The sequence below is a fragment of the Oncorhynchus mykiss genome, chromosome 24 (genome assembly GCF_013265735.2).
Source record: "Oncorhynchus mykiss isolate Arlee chromosome 24, USDA_OmykA_1.1, whole genome shotgun sequence".
NCBI lineage: Eukaryota > Metazoa > Chordata > Actinopteri > Salmoniformes > Salmonidae > Oncorhynchus > Oncorhynchus mykiss.
The window spans coordinates 10078895-10098888 of record NC_048588.1 but is presented as its reverse complement, the minus strand read 5'-3'; the positions used below and the strand labels follow the sequence as shown (position 1 = coordinate 10098888).

Below are 19994 nucleotides of genomic sequence, written 5' to 3'. Positions count from 1 at the left end.
AAGGGGTGAGAGATGAGGAAATGTTGGACGGGCAAGGAGGCATGGCTGAGTCAAATAGGAATCCTGACTTAATTAAGTGGTGATTTAAGAGCTCAGCCATGTGCTTCTTGTCAGTAACAACCACATCATCAACATTAAGGGACATGGGCAGCTGTGGAGGAGAATGATCTATTCTCCAGGTCTTTAACAGTTTCCCAGAACTTATTGGGGTTAGACCCACAGAGAGAGAACTGCTCCTTAAAGTAACTAACTTTGGCCTTCCGGATAGCCCAAGTGCACTTATTAGTAATTTGCCTGAACGACAGCCAGTCAGGGTGAGTATGCGTGTGCCAAATGCCAATTCTTGAGGTGGAGTAACTCTGCCAGATCACGGTCGAACCAGGGGCTGAACCTGTTTTTAATTCCCATTTTCTTTATGGGGGCGTGTTTGTTAACAATACCACTGAAAATATCAAAAAAGAAGGTCCAAGCATCTTCGACAGAGCTGATTCTATACCATTTTACAGAGGCCAGTTCATGAAGGAAGGCTTGCTCATTAAAGATTTTTAGCAAGCATCTATGACAAATCAGGACAGGTCGTTTCACTGAGCAGCCATTACGAACACAGGCTGTAAAACAGTGATGACTAAGGTCATTACTGAAACACCAGGCTGACACCTATCAGGATTATTTGTGAAGATAACATTGAGGAGAGTAGCCTTATCTGGGTGTTTAAAGTTTAATGCTTAAAACCAGCAAATCAAATCGTTTGGGGACAGACTTGGTGGAGACCACCAAGCACTGAAGGTGATTCTTGGTAAAGATTGCCACTCCCCCACCTTTGGAAGATCTGTCTTGCTGAAAAAGCTTATAACCAGAAAGGTTAGTATTCAGTATTCAGTATTCAAAACACTCTTCCTTAACCCCGTCTCAGTAATGACCAACATCTGGATTGGAGCTGTGAACCCACACTTTCAATTGATCCATTTTAGCTAATAAGCTTCTAGAGTTAACCTGCAGAAAACCCAGGCTTTAATGAGAGCAGAAATCAGTGAAGCAGATATCAGAGCACAAGTCAGAATTGGGGCCTGAAACAATAGATAGGCCAGGGTGTACATGCACATTTCCAGATATCATCAGTAATACAATCAAGACACGGCAGAGGATAGGGAGAGCTCTGCAGTGTTGATTTATGACATCTGAATGTGCATCAGATGGCAATAAGATCATATTGCACAGCAATTTCATCAGGTAACATGAATACAAAGCTGGCGAGAGGTGGCTAGAATAGGATGGGAGGCCAAAAGTCTGTGTAACCAATAGAGAGTCAGAGTCCCGAGTGTGGGAACAAACATAGTCTGTCCCACGGTTGGGTAAAGAAAGTTTGTAGTCAACAAAGTATGCAGAGGAGTCATGAGTCAAATAGCAAAATAGCAAAATGCACAAGAAAATAATAAAATATATAACGACTTGGGTTTAGCCATTGTAAGTTCAGAGTCACTCGCCCCAACAGTGCCTGTGTGCTGGAGGTGAGTGAAAGCTCAGGAGAGAGGGGGGAGTGTGGTGGGGATACCTGTAACAGACAGAGGGAGTTAGGCCAGGGCAGACAGAGGGAGTTAGGCCAGGGCAGACGGTGAACAGATTGCCAGGTGGAATCCAAGCAGCAGTGCAGCAGGCAACAGGAATAGGTGTCACAACCACTTGGGAGAAGCTTTTATTTCTGGAGGCAGATCTCTTGTAGAAAATCCCAGTGACTGGTCTCTGAACAGCAGGAGGTGGCTTCAGAGGATGCTTCAAAGACTCCTGCAACTTGTTGGGCCCAAAGGCCTCGACACCTTTGCCTTCACACCTTAGTGCTAATTGAATTTGTATCTGGTCTGTCCTAGCAAGCCTGGGAGCCTTAACTCAGCTATCCGTACCCATAAAATAAAATATATCACTGTAATGTACTTTATTTTTATTTTTCTTCTTGGCTTTCAAAATAGCATCAGACCAAACACTACTCACTCAGTTCCAGGTTGGATGGTGTCCTCAGGTCTCTGCTGTTTGTTTGCTAGAGCACCCTCTGTATAGCTTGGAAACAGGAAACCTTGCTAGCAGTAACCTATCCGGTTAATTTTGGCCAAAATTAGGTTGCAGGTTTGGAGTTTTGATCTGGAGCGAAGGCCATGCTGTGGAGGGTAGCATCTGTGGAGTGCCTCATGGACGCTGCGGAGACTAACCTGAGTCTTGTCTCCCCTTCTGAGGTGAGGCCTGGAGTTGTACAGCTGGGGGTCCTTGGCCCTCCGCTCTGCTGCCCTCCTCCTCCCTCACCGCTACCACAACCTCTGAGATTGTGTGCAGTGCCTTTGCCAGAACACTAGAGGGCGCCGGTGGGTCATCAGTTACACTTCCTGTGCCAGTTTCCGGCTCTGCATCACTGGAGTATTCCTTGCCTTTCTCGCCGTGCCCAGGTCTCCGGAGGGTCCTCCTATTCGTGCTGCGTCGTGATTGGTTGCAGTGCAGGGTGCGCCTGCGTTGCCATTTGCTCAGGGATTGTTGGGCCTCGGTGCTGAGCTGGCGTGTGGCGAGACGAGGGCGGAAGCTGCTGATGTAGAAGAGAGAGGCGTACAGGGACGTCAAGTAGTAACCTCCTGCAAAATAGAGAGACAGACACGGAGGTAGAGAGAGAGAGAAACAGTGATCGAAAGAGGGTTACTACTGTATAAGGTGGGTCCGTGTACACATACAGTATCAGTCAAAAGTTTGGACACACCTAGTCATTCAAGGGCTTTTCTTAATTTTTTTACTATTTTCTACATTATAGAATAATAGTGAAGACATCAAAACTATGAAATAACACATATGGAATCATTTAGTAACCAAAAAAGTGATCAAATCTCATAATTGAGATTCTTCAAAGTAGACACCCTTTGCTTTGATGACAGCTTTGCACACTCTTGGCATTCTCTCAACCAGTTTCATGAGGTAGTCACCTGGAATGCATTTCAATTAACAGTTGTACCTTGTTAAAAGTTCATTTGTGGAATGTATTACCTTCTTAATGAGCTTGAGCCAATCAGTTGTGTTGTAGGGGTTGTAAGGTAGGGGTGGTATACAGAAGACGGCCCTATTTGGTAAAAGACCATGACCATATTATGGCAAGAACAGCTCAAGTAAGCAAAGAGAAATGACAGTCCATCATTACTTTAAAACATGAAGGTCAGTCAATCCGGAAAATGTCAAGAAGTTTCAAAGTTTCTTCAAGTGCAGTCGCAAAAACCATCAAGCGCTATGATGAAACTGGCTCTCATGAGGACCGCTACAGGAAAGGAAGACCCAGAGTCCCTCTGCTGCAGAGGACAAGTTCATTATAGTTACCAGCCTCAGAAATTGCAGCCCAATTAAATGCTTCACAGAGTTCAAGTAACAGACACAACTCAACATCAACTGCTCAGAAGAGACTGCGTGAAACAGGCCGTCATGGTTGAATTGCTGCAAAGGAACCACTACTAAAGGACAACAATAAGAAGAAGAGACTGGCTTGGGCCAAGAAACACGAGCAATGGACATTAGACCGGTGGAAATCTGTCCTTATGTCTGATGAGTCCAAATGTGAAATTTTTGGTTCTAAACGCTGTGTCTTTGTGAGATGCAGAGTAGGTGAACAGATGATCTCTGCATGTGTGGGTTCCACCGTGAAGCATGAAGGAGGAGGTGTGATGGTGCATTGCTGGTGACACTGTCTGTGATTTATTTAGAATTCAAGGCACACTTAACCAGCATGGCTACCACGGCATTCTGCAGCGTTAAGCCATCCCATCTGGTTTGTGCTTAGTGGGACCAACATTTGTTTTTCAACAGGACAATTGTCCAACACACCTCCAGGCTGTGTAAGGGCTGTTTGACCAAGAAGGAGAGTGATAGAGTGCTGCATCAGATGACCTGGCCTCCGCAATCACCCGACCTCAACCCAGTTGAGATGGTTTTGGGTGAGTTGGACTGCAGACGGAAGGAAAAGCTGCCAACAAGTTCTCAGCATATGTGGGAACTCCTTCAAGACTGTTGGAAAAGCATTCCAGGTGAAGCTGGTTGAGAGAATGTCAAGTGTGTGCCAAGCTGTCACCAAGGCAAAGGGTAGCTACTTTGAAGAATATAAAATCTAAAATATATTTTGATTTGTTTAACACTTTTTTGGTTACTACATGATTCCATGTGTTATTTATTCCATAGTTTTGATGTCTTCACTATTATTCTACAATGTAGAAAATAGTACAAATAAAGAAAAACCCTTGAATGAGTAGGTGTGTCCAAACTTTTCACAGGTGCTGTACATGTTTCTGTGGGTCTGCGTGATACGTTTGTATAATTTGTACCCTCTCCCTGCAGCTGTGTGGGGTCCAATAGCTCCATCATGTAGTCAGTGTCCAGCTGCAGAGTGACCACATCACCACGCAGAAGCACCCAGGTCAGACAGGGCAAGAAGTCATCAGCCCCATACACCACACCTGAGACAGATGTGAGGAGGGAGTCAAAGGTCAAAGAACTCCAAACATTATCCTTAATAGAGTGTATGGTGAATTTCACCATACCTAAAGAAAGAGAGAGGCATACACTAACCCTAACCAACCCCATTTACTCCACATACCGAGGCTGAGGAGGTGTACCCTGCACCACCCACCTGGGTTGGCATTGGCCGTCATGCTGTGGTAGATGGTCTTGCAGACCTTGAGCAGGATATGGACCTTCCTGCTGGGGGAGTAGGACTGGTGCATGGCTGACCACCTCTGCTGGATCTTCTCCAGGGTGACAGGGTCAGGGACCCCCGCCCCAGGCGTCCCTTCCAGCTCCTCCACCCCCCGGCCCTCCAGGAGCCGCTGGTTCTCCCTCAGCTTCCGCAGGCTACCGTCGTGGTCCCGACAGCTCTGGAGGCAGGTGTACAGGTGGGCGTTCACAGGCTTTAGGGCCACCTTGTGTAGGGAGCGCTCCAGTATGGCATCTAATGTAGATAGAGGACAGAGAGAAGGAGAAAATTGATGATAAGGAGAGACTGAGGTGTTAGAAACCAATTCTGGAATATTATGTAGTTGAGTATTCGTCCGTCTTGGCTTTGTGGTGGATAGTGAACTAAAGCAGTTTTTTGTATAATAGTAGCGATATACTGTTTTCTAACACTCACCCAGCTCCCAGTCTGTTGTGTCGGCCATACTGTCTATGAGGATGTGTATCTCAGGACAGTCCAGCAGTGTCTCTCTCAGGGCAGTGAGAGCCGTACGCACCTCCTGAAGCAGGTCCGCACCTGTCATGTCAGGGATAAACCCCGCCCCCAGGGTCATCTCAACGAATCCCATCACTGCCTCGGCAAACACTCCGTCCCTCCGCTTGCTGAGCTCCTGCACCCGCTTGGTCAGCCTCTTCTGTGAACGCCCCAGCCCACCAATGGCGAGGCCCACAACCGAGAGGCGGTGCATCACCTTGTCGGCCAACCGATGCGAGGGGTGGGGGGAGTGGGAGGGACTGGTGACCGACTCCGGCTCCTCCTCGACGCTGTTGATTGACAGCGAGTCTAGCTCCGGGGAGGGTGGGTGGAGGAGGGAGAGGGATGGTGGTTGGGAAAGCCATACATTTTCCTCAATCCAGGACACCGTCTGAGGCGACTGAGGGGCAGAGCTGAACAGGGGCTTGGGGTCTGAGGGGGGCCTGGTAGTGCGGTCCTGGCTCCCTGTTCTGTGGAGTGACTCAATGGAAGCATCCCTACTGGGGCTCCTCAAAACCACCCCCTCTTTAGGGGTGGGGGGAGACGGGGCAGCCTGGACTACAGGAGACCCTATAGACAAGATTAAACATACAGTGCATTCGGAAAGTATTCAGACCCCTTAATTTTTCAAAATTTTGTTAAGTTAGCCTTATTCTAAAATGGATCAAATATATTTTTTCCCCTCAATCTACACACAATACCCCATAATGAAAAAGCGAAATAAATTTTTGCAAATATATATGAATATACAAAATATATATTTACATAAGTATTCACACCCTTTGCTATGATATTTGAAATTGAGCTCAAGTGCATCCTGTTTCCATTGATCATCCTTGAGATGTTTCTACAACTTGATTGGAGTCTACCTGTGGTAAATTCATTTGATTGGACATGATTTGGAAAGGCACACACATGTCCATATAAGGTCCCACAGTTGACAGTGCATGTTAGAGCAAAGGACTTGTTCGTAGAGCTCCGAGACAGGATTGCGTCAAGGCACAGATCTGGGGAAGGGTATCCCAAAAATGTTTGCAGCACTGAAGGTCCCCAAGAACGCAATGGCCTCCATCATACTTAAATTGAAGAAGTTTGGGACCACCAAGACTCTTCCTAGAGCTGGCCGCCCGGCCAAACTGAGCATTTGGGGGAGAAGGGCCTTGGTCAGGGAGGTGACCAACAACCCGATGGTCACTCTGACAGAGCTCCAGAGTTCCTCTGTGGAGATAGGAGAACCTTCCAGAAAGACAACCATCTCTGCAGCACTCCTCCAATTAGGCCTTTATGGTAGAGTGGCCAGACGGAAGCCATTCCTCAGTAAAAGGCACATGACAGCCTGCTTGGAGTTTGCTAAAAGACACCTAAAGGACTCTCAGACCATGAGAAACAAGATTCTCTGGTCTGATGAAACCAAGATGGAACTCTTTGGCCTGAATGCCAACTGTCACTGTAGGGCACCATCCCTTCAGTGAAGCATGTTGGTGGCAGCATCATGCTGTGGGGATATTTGTCAGTGGTAGAGACTGGGAGACTAGTCAGGATTGAAGCAAAGATGAACAGAGCAAAGTACAGAGAGATCCTTGATGAAAACTGGCTCCAGAGCGCTCAGGTCCTCAGACTGGGGCGAAGGTTCACTTTCTAACAGGACAACGACCCTATGCACACAGCCAAGACAATGCAGGAGTGGCTTTGGGACAAGTCTCTGAATGTCCTTGAGTGGCCCAGCCAGAGCCGGACTTAAACGCGATCGAACATCTCTGGAGAGACCTGAAAATTGCTGTGCAGTGACATTCCCCATCCAACCTGACAGAGCTTGAGAGGATCTGCAGAGAAGAATGGGAGAAACTCCCCAAATACAGGTGTGCCAAGCTTGTAGCGTCATACCCAAGAAGACTCGGCTGTAATCACTGCCAAAGGTGCTTCAACAAAGTACTGAGTAAAGGGTCTGAATACTTATGTAAATGTGATATCAGTTTTATTTCTTTAAAAAATAAAATAATGTTTTTGCTTTGTCATTATGGGGGATTGTGTGTAGATTGATGAGGGAATTAAAAACAATTGAATACATTTTAGAACAAGGCTGTAAAGTAACAAAATGTGGAAAAAGTCAAAGGGTCTGAATACTTTCCGAATGCGCTGTATCAGTTAGTCGTTGGTTGATTTTGGTTTTGGAATAATGGCTAGTGAGCTCTAAGATGTCTCATTAGCTACAGGAAGATTAATGAGGTGACATTTTCCCACAGACAGGATGGACATGGATAATAAATCACCTTTAAGGTCCAATGCAGTCGTTTAAAATAGATATATTATTTTTTTATATCAAATCATTTCAGCTCTAACACTAAAAGGGCATCATCATCATTCTCACAATTTCACAGGATTATTCCAACCTCGTAGTGAGGAAATAATGATAAAACTGAAGAAATCATGTTTTTGACCACACTGGGCCTTTAACAGCAAAAGGACTTTACCTGGATTATTAGGACTAGAGTTGCAGGGCTCCTGCTCCAATGAGATAGCTCTCTTAGTAAGAAGATCCGCCCCTGGCCAAGGTCTGCTACTCAGTCGTCTCTCACGCTTATAATTGGATGGCCGATTAACTCGCTGTGGGCTGGTTGGTTGATGCGTCAGCCAGTCATCGCCATGCTCATGGAGATACAGTGGGTTGATGATGGACAGAGCACCATTGGCTGCTGTCAGCTATTGAACAGAAGACACACTTGAGAGGGAGCTTGACTGTGTATTTAAAAGACATGAGGATCTTCCCGAAAATGTTAAATTATCATTGGAGAATGATTTGAACTTGATACAATATAATGGTTACAGTATTAAAGGTTGTTTTTATCTCAATATCAAATTATTTCTGGGTAAGAAATAAATACCTTACTGTAGTGGTCAAAAATAAACAAAAATAGCTTTATAGCAAAATAATCTTTCTTAATCAATAATTTTACTAGGATTGTCTGGGAGAGGTCTGAGTGCGAGGAGAAGGGCACCAAAGTGGAGGACGGGCCTAATGGGAGAGAGGTTATTGGCAGAGAGGTTTAGAACTCTCTTTGTCATTGGTCTATTACACCTTATACCGCCTGGTGATGTCATCAGGCAAGCCAAAACTCCACCCATGCACCCATTCATCCTGTGTATGCGAGCCAGAAACTATCAGGAAATAACACTAACCACGTTTCCTTCCAAAGTTTTTATGTGAGTAAAGTCATACCGTATAAAGAAATCACAACAGCTGTGATGGAGACAGGAAGTTTCCATCAACTTTTAAAATGCAGAGATCATTTCCTCTTTCGACATTGCACAATTTTTTTGTGTCTGTAAAATTATTTATGCGAGAAATGGCGGTGAAAACACCTTTATGCGCAAACATTGATTTAATAACCATCATATTGAAGTAAACACGCGATGAGGTCCTCCCACTATGACTCTGGCTACAGATAAAATAAGTTATGATGAACTTCACAGGAGATGAGCTTGATGCTCCTTTCCAATAAATATCGAGGGTGACATGGTGACATGATGATCGATGCTTGACTGCCATTTGACAAATAAAAATATCCTCGCTCTTATCCATAATAATCTCATCACGGAGAATAGCACAGTATCTGTGCGCTGTTGGATATTGTGCACGGGCCAAGGCCAAAGTAGGCACATTTGCTATTTAACACTACAGTTTTGTAGGTAGAGTTGAAAATTAGATGGAAGCACATTAAACGTATTCTGTACATGAACACTTATCATGATTTATAGTCACAACAAGTCAGTTTGGTGGAAAATGCACATATGGTCTTTAACGCTGATTCTAGAACATTTACTAATTGGATGGAAACCTAGCTACTGATATAATTTCTTCACACTTCTACAGTGATAGCTTCTTCAGCTGTTGTACAATATGATATCAAAACACAAGAAAAACATACTTTTGACTGCACTGGGCCTTTAAAACCTATATAGATTTGAAAAAGGACATACAGTATTCAAATGTAAGATACAACTCTTCGAATGAAGAGCAATAGGAGCTGTGAAGTCAGTCTGAACTGAGGTACACCTCTACTCAGCTATAATTCTGAGAGGGACATTTGACTGAGATATTGTTACAAAGCAACAGGAACACCCAGAGCAGACTTCTGCTCAACGTGAACCACATGTCAAACCATGGCAACACATCCGCTGGAATGGGTCTCTAACGAGATTCCAACACAGTGAATACACTATATATACAAAAGTATGTGGACACTCCTTCAGATTAGTGGTTTTGGCTATTTCAGCCACAAAAATCGAGCACATAGCCATGCAATCTCCAAAGACAAACATTGGCAGTAGAATGGCCTTACGGAAGAGCTCAGCGACTTTCAACAGCAGGTAGCCTAGTGGTTGGAGCATTGGGCCAGTAACCGAAAGGTTGCTAGATTGAATCCCAGAGCTGACAAGGTAAAAAATCTGTTGTTCTGCCCCTGAACATGGACCCTGAACAAGGACCCTGAACAAGAAAGCACACAGCTTGAAATAATAATTTTTACATGTTTGTTCATGTTTTGAAAATAACTTTTTAGTTATCAGATTTGATTTGTTTTATTAATTCACTGTTATTCACTGTTCCTAGGCCATCATTGCAAATAAGAATTTGTTCTTAACTGGCTTCCCTAATTAAATAAAGGTACAAAAAATACATTTAAAAAAATGTGGTTTTTAGGATGCCACCTTTCCAACAATTCAGTTCGTAAAATTTCTGACCTGCTAGGACTGCCCCGGTCAACTGTAAGGCCCAGTGCAGGAAATGTTATAGTGAAGTGGAAATGTCTAGGAGCAACAACGGCTCAGCTGTGAAGTGGTAGACCACACAAGCTTAACGCTACAGCATACAATGACATTCTAGACGATTCTGTGCTTCCAACTTTGAGGCAACAGTTTGGGGAAGGCCCTTTCCTGTTCAAGCATGACAATGACCCTGTGAACAAAGCGAAGTCCATACCGAACTGGTTTGTCGAGATCGGTGTGGAATAACTTGACTTGCCTGCACAGAGCCCTGACCTCAACCCCATTGAACACCTGTAGGATTCATTGGAATGGCAACTGCAAGCCAGGCCTAATTGCCCAACATCAGTGCCGACCTCACTAATGCTCTTTGTGGCTGAATGGAAGCAAGTCCCCGCAGCAATGTCCAATAACTAGTGGAAAGCTTTCCCAGAAGAATGGAAGCTGTTATAGCAGCAAAGGGTGACCAACTCCATATTAAAGCCCATGATTTTGGAATGAGATGTTCGACGAGCAGGTGTCCACATACTCTTGACCATATAGTGTAGGTCCCAACCTTTATAGACATGTTATGAAGCTATGAATACAGCTGATTACCTGTATGGTGCACATGGCAGTACCAGGAGCCCTCTGAGTCATGTGATCAGGCTGGAGGTCAGAGGTGAGACACAGCCAGGACTCTACACACAAACAGATACACAAAAAGAAAGGGAGGAAAGGAGATCAAACATTAGAATGAGAGAAGATGAGATGGTAGTCGTCAAGAAGAGTAGGAGTAGGTAGTGGGAGGGAGAGTAAGAAGAGGAGCAGATAGAGGACGGAACGTTTGATATGAAGTGACTAGGATGGTTGACAAGGATATAGCTGTGCAGGAGGAGTGAAAGGAAGATGATAAGTGGAAGAGAGCGTGGGCGAGGAAGAGGAGAGATGACGAGGGTGAATTCAGACTTTGACCCAGCTGGGACAGACTGCTGGACTGTAGCTGATCTGTTAGACTGTAGAGCCACAGAGGGATGAACAGACACACTGTAAACATTAGAAAGAGAGAGAGAGATATGGAGTGAGAGAAGCAAAAGAGACAGAGAGAGAGATAGAGAGAGAGAATTGAAAAAATCTATGAAAATAATTTGAGAGTGAGACCTTCCATTACAAAGCCATCACCTACAGAGAAATAAACCTGAAGAAGAGCCCCCTCCCTAAACAAGCTGGTCCTGGGGCTGTGTTCATAAACACAAACAGACCCCACAGAACCCAAGGACAGCAACACAATTAGACCCAACCAAATCATGAGAAAACAAAAAGATTACACATTGGAAAGAATTTACAAAACAAACAAAGCAAACTAGAATGCTATTTGGCCCTAAACAGAGAGTACAAAGTGGCAGAAAACCTGTCCACTGTGACAGACCCAAAATTAAGGAAATCTTTGACTATGTGAGAGAGGTCGCCGAAAGCAGACCTGGCTCTCAAGAAAAGACAGGTTGTGCACACTGCCCACAAAATGAGGTGGAAACTGAGCTGCACTTCCTAACCTCCTGCCAAATGTATGACCATATTAGAGACACACATTTCCCTCAGATTACACAGATCAACAAAGAGTTTGAAAACAATCTAATTTTGATAAAGTCCCATATCTACTGGTTGAAATCCCACAGTGTGACATCACAGCAGCAAGATGTGTGACCTGTTGCCACAAGAAAATGTCAGCCAGCGAAGAACAAACACCATTGTAAATACAACCTACATTTATGTTTATTTATTTTCCCTTTTGTACTGTAACTATTTGCACATCATTACAACAGTATATAGACATAATATTACATTTGAAATGTCTTTATTCTTTTGGAACTTTAGTAAGTGTAATGTTTACTGTTCATTTCAATTGTTTATTTAACTTTTGTCTATTATCTACTTCACTTGCTTTGGCAATGTAAACATATGTTTCCCATGCCAATAAAGTCCTTAAATTGAATTGAATTGAGCGAGAGAGAAAGAAAGAGAAGTTAATGAGATATATCAGATGCTGGGAGGCAGAGTCCCTCAACACCAGGAAGCTCTGTGAAAGGAGAGAGAGAGAGGTGACAAGAAGCCTCATTACACTGTGTTTGGGCGTTAGGAAACAGTGATTGTGCCGAGCAGCTTCACAGAGAAGGACAAGATGGACTTACTCATTGTTTTGTAGACCAGTCATTCAAGGCCTACAGAAGTGAGCAAGCCAGGCTAGCCTCACACCAAAGCTAACTAAGTGGCAGAGAATGTGCAAGCACAAATAACACACACACATTCATATACTCACCACAAACTCACAGCGAAATAAAGTACCAGTCAAAAGTTTGAACACACCTACTCATTGAAGGGTTTTTCTTTATTTTTTTAAACCCATTTTCTACATTGTAGAATAACAGTGAAATAACACATACGGAATCATGTAGCAACCAAAAAAGTGTTAAACAAATCAAAATATGTTTAATATTTTAGATTATTCAAAGTAGTCACCCATTCTCTCAACCAGCTTCATGAGGAATGCATTTCAATTAAGAGGTGTGTATTGTTAAAAGTTCATTTGTGGAAGGTCTTTCCTTCTGAAGCCAATCAGTTGTGTTGTGACAAGATAGGTTAAGTCCAAGTATTTATTATGGCAAGAACAGCTCAAATAAGCAAAGAGCAAAGACAGTCCATCATCCATCAACCACTGCCACAGGAAAGGAAGACACAGAGTTACCTCTGCTGCAGAAGAGTTCATTAGAGTTACCAGCCTCAGAAATTGCAGCCCAAATAAATGCTTCACAGAGTTCAAGTAACACACACATCTCAACATCTACTGTTCAGAAGTGACTGTGTGAATCAGGCCTTCATGGTGGAATTAGTGCAAAGAAACCACTACTAAAGGACACCAATAATAAGAAGAGACTTGCTTGGGCCAAGAAACACGAGCAATGGTCATTAGACCGGTGGAAATCTGTCCTTTGGTCTGATGCGTCCAAATGTGAGATTTTTGGTTCTAAACGCTGTGTCTTTGTGAGATGCAGACTAGGTGAACGGATGATTTCCGCATGTGTGGGTTCCACCGTGAAGCATGGAGGAGGAGGTGTGATAGTTTGGATGTGCTTTGCAGGTGACACTGTCTGTGATTTATTTAGAATTCAAAGCACACTTAACCAGCATGGCTACCACAGCATTCTGCGCCGATACGCCATCCCATCTGGTTTACGCTTAGTGGGACTATCATTTGTTTTTCAACAGGCAATGACCAAACACACCTCCAGGCTGTGTAAGGGCTATTTGACCAAGAAGGAGAGTGATGAGTGCTGCATCAGATGACATGGTCTCCACAATCACCAAACCTCAAACCAATTGAGATGGCTTGGGATGAGTTGGATCGCAGAGTGAAGTAAAACCAGGTAATCAGCATATGTGGAAACATCTTCAAGACATTTGGAAAAACATTCCAGGTGAAACTGGTTGAGAGAATGCCAAGAGTGTGCAAAGATGTCATCAAGGCAAAGGGTGGCTACTTTGAAGAATCTCAAATATAAAATATACAGGTAAAAACACTTTTTGGGTTACTACATGATTCCATGTGTTATTTCATAGTTCTGATGTCTTCACTATTATTCTACAATGTAGAAAATAGTACAAATAAAAATAAAACTTGAATGTGTAGGTGTGTCCAAACTTTTGACTGGTACTGTAAGTGAGCGCGCAATAGGGCTACAGAAGTGGGTTTAATGAACATTGTGTTCAGATGCCTGACTGTGATAGTGAGTGACACAATGTTCACATTGTGCCAAGAACAAACTATGGGAAGCAGCAGTTTGATGCAAGGCAAGCTATTTTAAATATCAAGTTCTCTAAATATCGATGCATATCGTCAACTAAATTTGGGGAAGAAAAATGAACTCCCCCTTTTTCACTTCATAATTTGCAGTGCCTTCAGAAAGTATTTATACCCTTGACTTATTCCACATTTTGTTGTGTTACAGCCTGAATTCAAAATGGATTACATGTTTTTTTGCCCGTCACCCAACTACACACAATACCCCATAATGACAAAGTGAAAATGTCCAAAAATTATTTTGCAACTTCACTGAAAATTAAATATAGAAGTATCTAATTTACATGAGTATTCACACTCCTGAGTCAATACTTTGTATAAGCACCTTTGGCAGCTATTACAACTGTGAGTCTTTCTGGGTAAGTCTCTAAGAGCTTTCCACACTGGGATTGTGCAACATTTGCCCATTATTCTTTTCAAAATTGTTCAAGCTTTGTCAAAGGGGTTGTTGATCATAGCTAGACAACCACGTTCAGGTCTTGCCATAGATTTTCAAGAAGACTTATTATGTCAAAACTGTAACTCGACCACTCAGGAACAATTACTGTCTTTTTGGTAAGCAACTCCAGTGTATATTTGGCCTTGTGTTTTAGGCAATTGTCCTGCTGAAAGGTAAATTAATCTCCCAGTGCCTGATGCAAAGCAGACTGAACCAGGTTTTCCTATAGGATTTTGCCTGTTTTTAGCGCCATTCCATTTATTTTTTTATCCTGAAAAACTCCCCAGTTCACAATGATTACAAGCATACCCATAACATGATGCAGCCATCACTATGCTTGGAAATATAGAGCGTGCTACTCAGTAATGTGTTGTATTGGATTCTGTATTGCACACAGAGTGAGTTCATGCAACTTATTATGTGGCTTGTTAAGCAAATATTTACTCCTGAACGTATTTAGGCATGCCATAAAGTGGTTGAATGCCTATTGACTTAATTCAGGGTTTCATTTTTAATACATTCGTAAAAATGTCGAAAAAAACAATTCCACTTTGACATTATGGGCTATTGTGTGTAGGCCAGAGACAAAAGTCAATCTAAATTGAATACCTTTAATTGCAGGCTGTAACACAACAACATTTAGAAAAAGTCAAGGGTTCTAAATACATTTTTGAAATATAAAGTGCTTATACCACCAATTCAACCTAAACCCTGACATACAGTAGTTCTTACAGTGTAATAGGATGCTGTATCCAGATACTGGATCACCATTGTCTCACCATACTCACTTGTCTCAGTGGCTGATCTTGTTAAAACAGGGTCCTTAAGATAGCTGGGGTTCTTTAGCAAACCAAATATATTTTCTGCCTCGATCAACTTCTACGCCGCTACTCAGTCCGTTCCTCTTTCTTTCAGTCCATCTGTATCTCTCCTCTCTTACTATTTCACACATGCAGCACTTCTGCATTCATTTCCCTTCGTGCAAAGAAAAGGGAACTACAAGAGTAACTCGACATACTGTAAGTGTCTGCTTCCAAATTCACCTGTAAAATCGCAGCCTGTCCACATGCTAACCTAATGTACCAAGGTGGCTTGGATGCAGAGAGGTCAACCATGAGGTCAGACAGTAGATTGTGTAGGCCCATGACACTGTGTGTCTGTCCTAAATGACACCCATTTCCCTACATAGCGCACTACTTTTGACCAGAGCCCTATGGGTAGTAGAGCCTATGGGCCCTGGTGAAAAGTAATGCACTATATAAGGTAATAGGGTGCCATTTGGGACGGACAGTGACCTGTGTAAAGACAGGGGTCACCCTAGCTGGCCGGCCCCAGAGGGCAGCATGGGCCTCGTCTCTATCCCAGTGGCTCAGGTGTCCTGAGACCGTCGCAACCTGTCCAGCAGAGACAGGGGCCTCTATTCTCTGTCCTCACCGTGCCACTCACACCTCTAGAGATATTGACACAAAGGTAGTTTGAGGCTTCATAATATGCTTTTACAGCATACAGGGGAGGTTTTCCGGACACATATTAAGTCTAGTCCAGGACTAAAAAGCATGTACAATTTCAAATGCCTGTTCGTCCAGGACGACGCTTAATCTGTGTCCTGGAAACCACCAGAGATCTCGTATAAAATAGATCTATAACCCCAGTGGGTCCCTAATAACGATCCATGGGGGGAGAGAAAAGATCCTCACCTGTGAGTCATTCTTCTTATCCAGATCTACAGAACACCCTCATCATCCCAGACTAGAGAGGACACCACAGAAACATAGTGTACAAAGTGTTTAGTGTGTGCCAACTGCGTACGGATTAAGATGAAATCCAATATATCAACATGAAATATATGGAAAAAAGAACATTCAACTATTTGAAAAAGTTATTCTGGAAAAAAATAGTGATTATATCCTTCCTCAACTAACATTTGAAGGGATAGTTCACCCAAAAGTTGGTGAACTAACCTTTACAGCTGATTTGAGATGATAGATGTATTAAAAAGGGTTACTTACTGTTAACGGCCCCTAGGGCTGCTTGTCAAAGTAGCTGCGACTTTATGTGTCTCCCCTTCAGCCTAACAGAAACTCCACAGATCTCTTCATATTGTCAGCCTAACAGAAACTCCACAGATCTCGTCATGTTGTCAGCCTAACAAACTCCACAGATCTCTTCATGTTGTCAGCCTAACAAACTCCACAGATCTCGTCATGTTGTCAGCCTACCAGAAACTCCACAGATCTCGCCATGTTGTCAGCCTAACAGAAACTCCACAGATCTCGTCATGTTGTCAGCCTAACAAACTCCACAGATCTCTTCATGTTGTAACCTTGTGCCTACAGACCTGTCCTCTGACATTCTAACTATGTTGCTCTACAATTTGTCTTATCGGTGAAAAATAACAGGGTAAAACATTTGTCTACTGCAGATTCCGTACCTCAGCAACAGTCTTTCTCTGTTCCGTCAGAAGTATATTTTGTGTCGATGCATCACCTGCCTCTACCACACACCTTGGCATTTGATGTTGCACTTCCACTTGCCCACAAGTTCTCTATTTTTCTTTTTCTCATTCTCTCGTCCTCCTTCATCTCCCACCCCCTTCATGTGGTTAACCTTGCTAACACATCTAACATAAAGAAATTAGTCTGCTTAGCCTTTACTCTCAAGACCTGAATAATGTTCATCTCGCTCTCTTTTACCCAGAGACACATCTGAATGTTGCACTTTATAGAGCTGAAAACACAGACAAAATGGATGCAGTTAAAAGCTGCATAGGAATAAAAAGGTGGGATTCTAAGTGTACTGTAAATGTGCAATAGTATTTTCTGTTCAACTCACGGCTACAATACATTCAACATAGAAAGAAATAACCCATGCACCCCACACAGACAACATCAGTTGTACCAATCAACATCAGTTGTACCAATCAACATCAGTTGTACCAATCAACATCAGTTGTACCAATCAACATCAGTTGTACCAATCAACATCAGTTGTACCAATCAACATCAGTTGTACCAATCAACATCAGTTGTACCAATCAACATCAGTTGTACCAGCTGTGTATGAGCTCAATGCTTAATGTAGTGTATGTGCATGAAAAATACCAACTTCAGTGGGAGACCTTGCCACGTTATTTTGTGTTTTTAATTGTTGTATCACACAAAATCTTCTAGAAAGCATGGAGTTGCATTTGGTCAACACCAGAGACGTACTGCGACATCATATTACACCACTGTGGTAACTTTCTGCTGCATCATTCGTGCTGAAATAGGAACGTCCAACGCCAACATCCACAGGAAGTAGAGAAACCAAATACCACAGGTAGGCTTAATAGATTAAAAATAATTATATTAAAACAATATATAAACAATAAGAATAGAAAGCAATGCCATGAAAAACAAATGCATAATTATAATTGATTATAAATAGTAATTGATCATAAAATGCTATATTATATATTTTTTTCCATTTTATTTACAGTAGTTGTGTCACTGCATCAGTGGATGAATCAGCCATTCATCATCTTTGTTACCCTGCCATGTCTTCTATACTTTCTCACTTCCGTCTAAATTAATCAACTGACTCAACAGAGCTAGTTGGCATGCTGACAGCTCAGTGTCTGTAGGTCTCTCCCTCCGAAGGAAAAATATACTCGTTTTAGTGTGTATTGCTATAAACTCCATCTGTGGGAACTGTCAAAAGACAGACCAATACACACAGTAGGAGTCAGGAGGTGGGTTTATATCAAACAGAGGTTGGAGAGGAGAGGGAAGTTAGTAAAGTGCAAACTAAAGGGAGAAAATCCAAAACCAGACAGTAGAGCACAGTCCTGGTTACTCTATGCAAATCTGCTTCCAGACTGAAGCCTAGTGATGGCTTGGAGCCGGCCGGACTCTCATTGGTTATTCTACCTTAGCCAGCAACACTTCCAACACCATCTTAACCATTATCATCATAGTTCAATTGAAGGCGATAGCTTCTCACCTGTATGCTTTCTCTGAGTCAAAGTCCATCCCTCCGCCAATGCCTATCATCCCTAATACAGGATCTGCCTACAGGGAGACACAGACAGAAAAATATACAAGTTGAAATACAGAGGTGGATAGAGGAAGGAAAGTCTCATGCACATCCAGACAGACAGGGACAGGACAGAGGACTCACGCTGCCTGCTGGCTCCCGGTTAATGAGCAGTCTGGGGCAGCTGTTTGAAACAGTGCAAACACATATTCCATCACACACCATTTATGAGCTCGTTGATTCTAGAATCCATGGTTGAAGTGGACACATGTTGAAATGCAATACTATACCAATAGTAGTGTATCAGATAGCATTATAATCATGATCCTGTGAAAAGAGTCAAGACAGAAAGACTCACCTGCCAACAAGAGCAGCATAGAGCTGAACTTGCAGGGAGGTCCCCATTATAATCAGCAAATCACAGTCGAGGAAAGTCCTGGAGGAAAAGAAACAGGAAATCAGTACTGAGTACTGTGCCTTTCATTATGGTTCATCACTTTATTATGGTTGTGTACACACAAATCTGCACATACATGGAAAAGACAAAGACACACAGACTCAATGTAGTCTTTCAAGTCACCACCCAAACCACACTCACCATGGCCACTGAGGTGAAGAACCTCTTTGGTAGATTGCTGCACTTGTCACATTTGGGGATGTCATCAGAGAAGATTTTCTCTGCAGGTCAGAGGTAAAATAGCATAATTCAACAATTATTTTAATAGCACCCACATTCCTTTGAAATGACAGCTTAATTAGCATATCCATGTAAATGAGTGTCTGCCTAGGTGGTATAACAGCGTTTTGTTAAACCATCACAGTTAGATATTACCGTACCACACTAAACCTTTCATCCAGTCCAAGTCCTACTCTTCCCGGCACATAAATCTGACAGTGAGGTGTAGAAGGTGCCGTGGGCTTCAATCAGGTCCTCTCCCTCCAGTCCTGCTGCCACACGTTCCAGGGTGTGACTATTCTGCACAAACCGAAATGGACGACCCCAATAACAATTCACGACAGGCTGTAGGTGACTAACTCAGACACAGAACAAAGGATATGAAAGAATACCGAACCTGTGAGTAGCAGCGTTTGAGTAGCCCCCTGTTCTTCAGCAACTTGATGAAGTAGTGACATACTGTGGGCTTAACACACAACAACACTGCTGTTAGTGAGACCTAATAATACACAGGCACCAACTGCACAATTCAGGAAATTAAGTTAAGAAAAAGCCAGAAAATAGGCTTGATCCTACCTTAAACTGTCCTGGGTACAGCTCCCTGGCCAGGGAAAAGAAGGGGTGTTTCTGATGTAGAAAGAGAGGGGGGAATCGTGACTGGTGATAGCAGCAAAGAACAAAATAATATGTGTAGGTTATTATGACTGACTATAGTGTTATGTACCTGCAGAAGTAGTTTAAGCATGAGGTCATGGCAGCAATGTTTTGAACAGTATGATTGCGGGGCGGCAGGGTAGCCTAGTGGTTAGAGTGTTGGACTAGTAATCGAAAGGTTGCAAGTTCAAATCCCCGAGCTGACAAGGTATAAATCTGTCGTTCTGGCCCCGAACAGGCAGTTAACCCACCGTTCCTAGGCCTTCATTGAAAATAAGAATTTGTTCTTAACTGACTTGCCTAGTTAAATAAAATTGCAACAGTATAAGGTAGTTAATACATCATTACTTCAGTCTACAAAATCTCTCCGTTTTCCTCTTGAATCGTTATTCCTCCTATT

At 43.0% G+C, this 19994-nt stretch overlaps 1 protein-coding gene across 8 annotated transcripts; it reads right to left on the bottom strand.

The window, feature by feature from the left end:
- Positions 1 to 1210: 1210 nt before the first annotated feature.
- LOC110503702 (ras and Rab interactor 3) lies at positions 1211 to 19406 on the bottom strand. Of its 8 annotated transcripts, none has more exons than XM_036961579.1 (13): positions 19338 to 19406; positions 19102 to 19240; positions 18863 to 18942; positions 18623 to 18700; positions 18409 to 18448; positions 16260 to 18299; positions 15948 to 15999; positions 10574 to 10656; positions 7687 to 7915; positions 5138 to 5785; positions 4640 to 4957; positions 4335 to 4466; positions 1211 to 2612 (listed from the first exon to the last, which is right to left on the bottom strand). In XM_036961579.1, exons 8-13 carry the CDS (start codon positions 10613 to 10615, stop codon positions 2197 to 2199), a joined length of 1785 nt encoding a protein of 594 aa, XP_036817474.1. In that variant the 5' UTR covers positions 10616 to 10656; positions 15948 to 15999; positions 16260 to 18299; positions 18409 to 18448; positions 18623 to 18700; positions 18863 to 18942; positions 19102 to 19240; positions 19338 to 19406; the 3' UTR covers positions 1211 to 2196. The 8 variants fall into 8 exon arrangements, with proteins under 8 accessions (XP_036817474.1, XP_036817476.1, XP_021437840.2 ...); XM_036961581.1 differs by having other exon boundaries at positions 15948 to 17573; positions 18232 to 18299; XM_021582165.2 differs by lacking the exon at positions 15948 to 15999 and having other exon boundaries at positions 18232 to 18299.
- Positions 19407 to 19994: the final 588 nt, after the last annotated feature.

What these genes read in the sequence shown, in the direction of transcription:
- LOC110503702 (XM_036961580.1), bottom strand. Translation starts at nt 10,615, where the DNA reads ATGACTCAGAGGGCTCCTGGTACTGCCATGTGCACCATACAG. An exon ending in CTGCCATGTGCACCATACAG is followed by an intron (nt 7,916 to 10,573) that starts GTAATCAGCTGT and finishes TCTGTTCAATAG; the next exon opens with CTGACAGCAGCCAATGGTGC. An exon ending in CACACAGCTGCAGGGAGAGG is followed by an intron (nt 2,613 to 4,334) that starts GTACAAATTATA and finishes TCTATTTTGCAG; the next exon opens with GAGGTTACTACTTGACGTCC.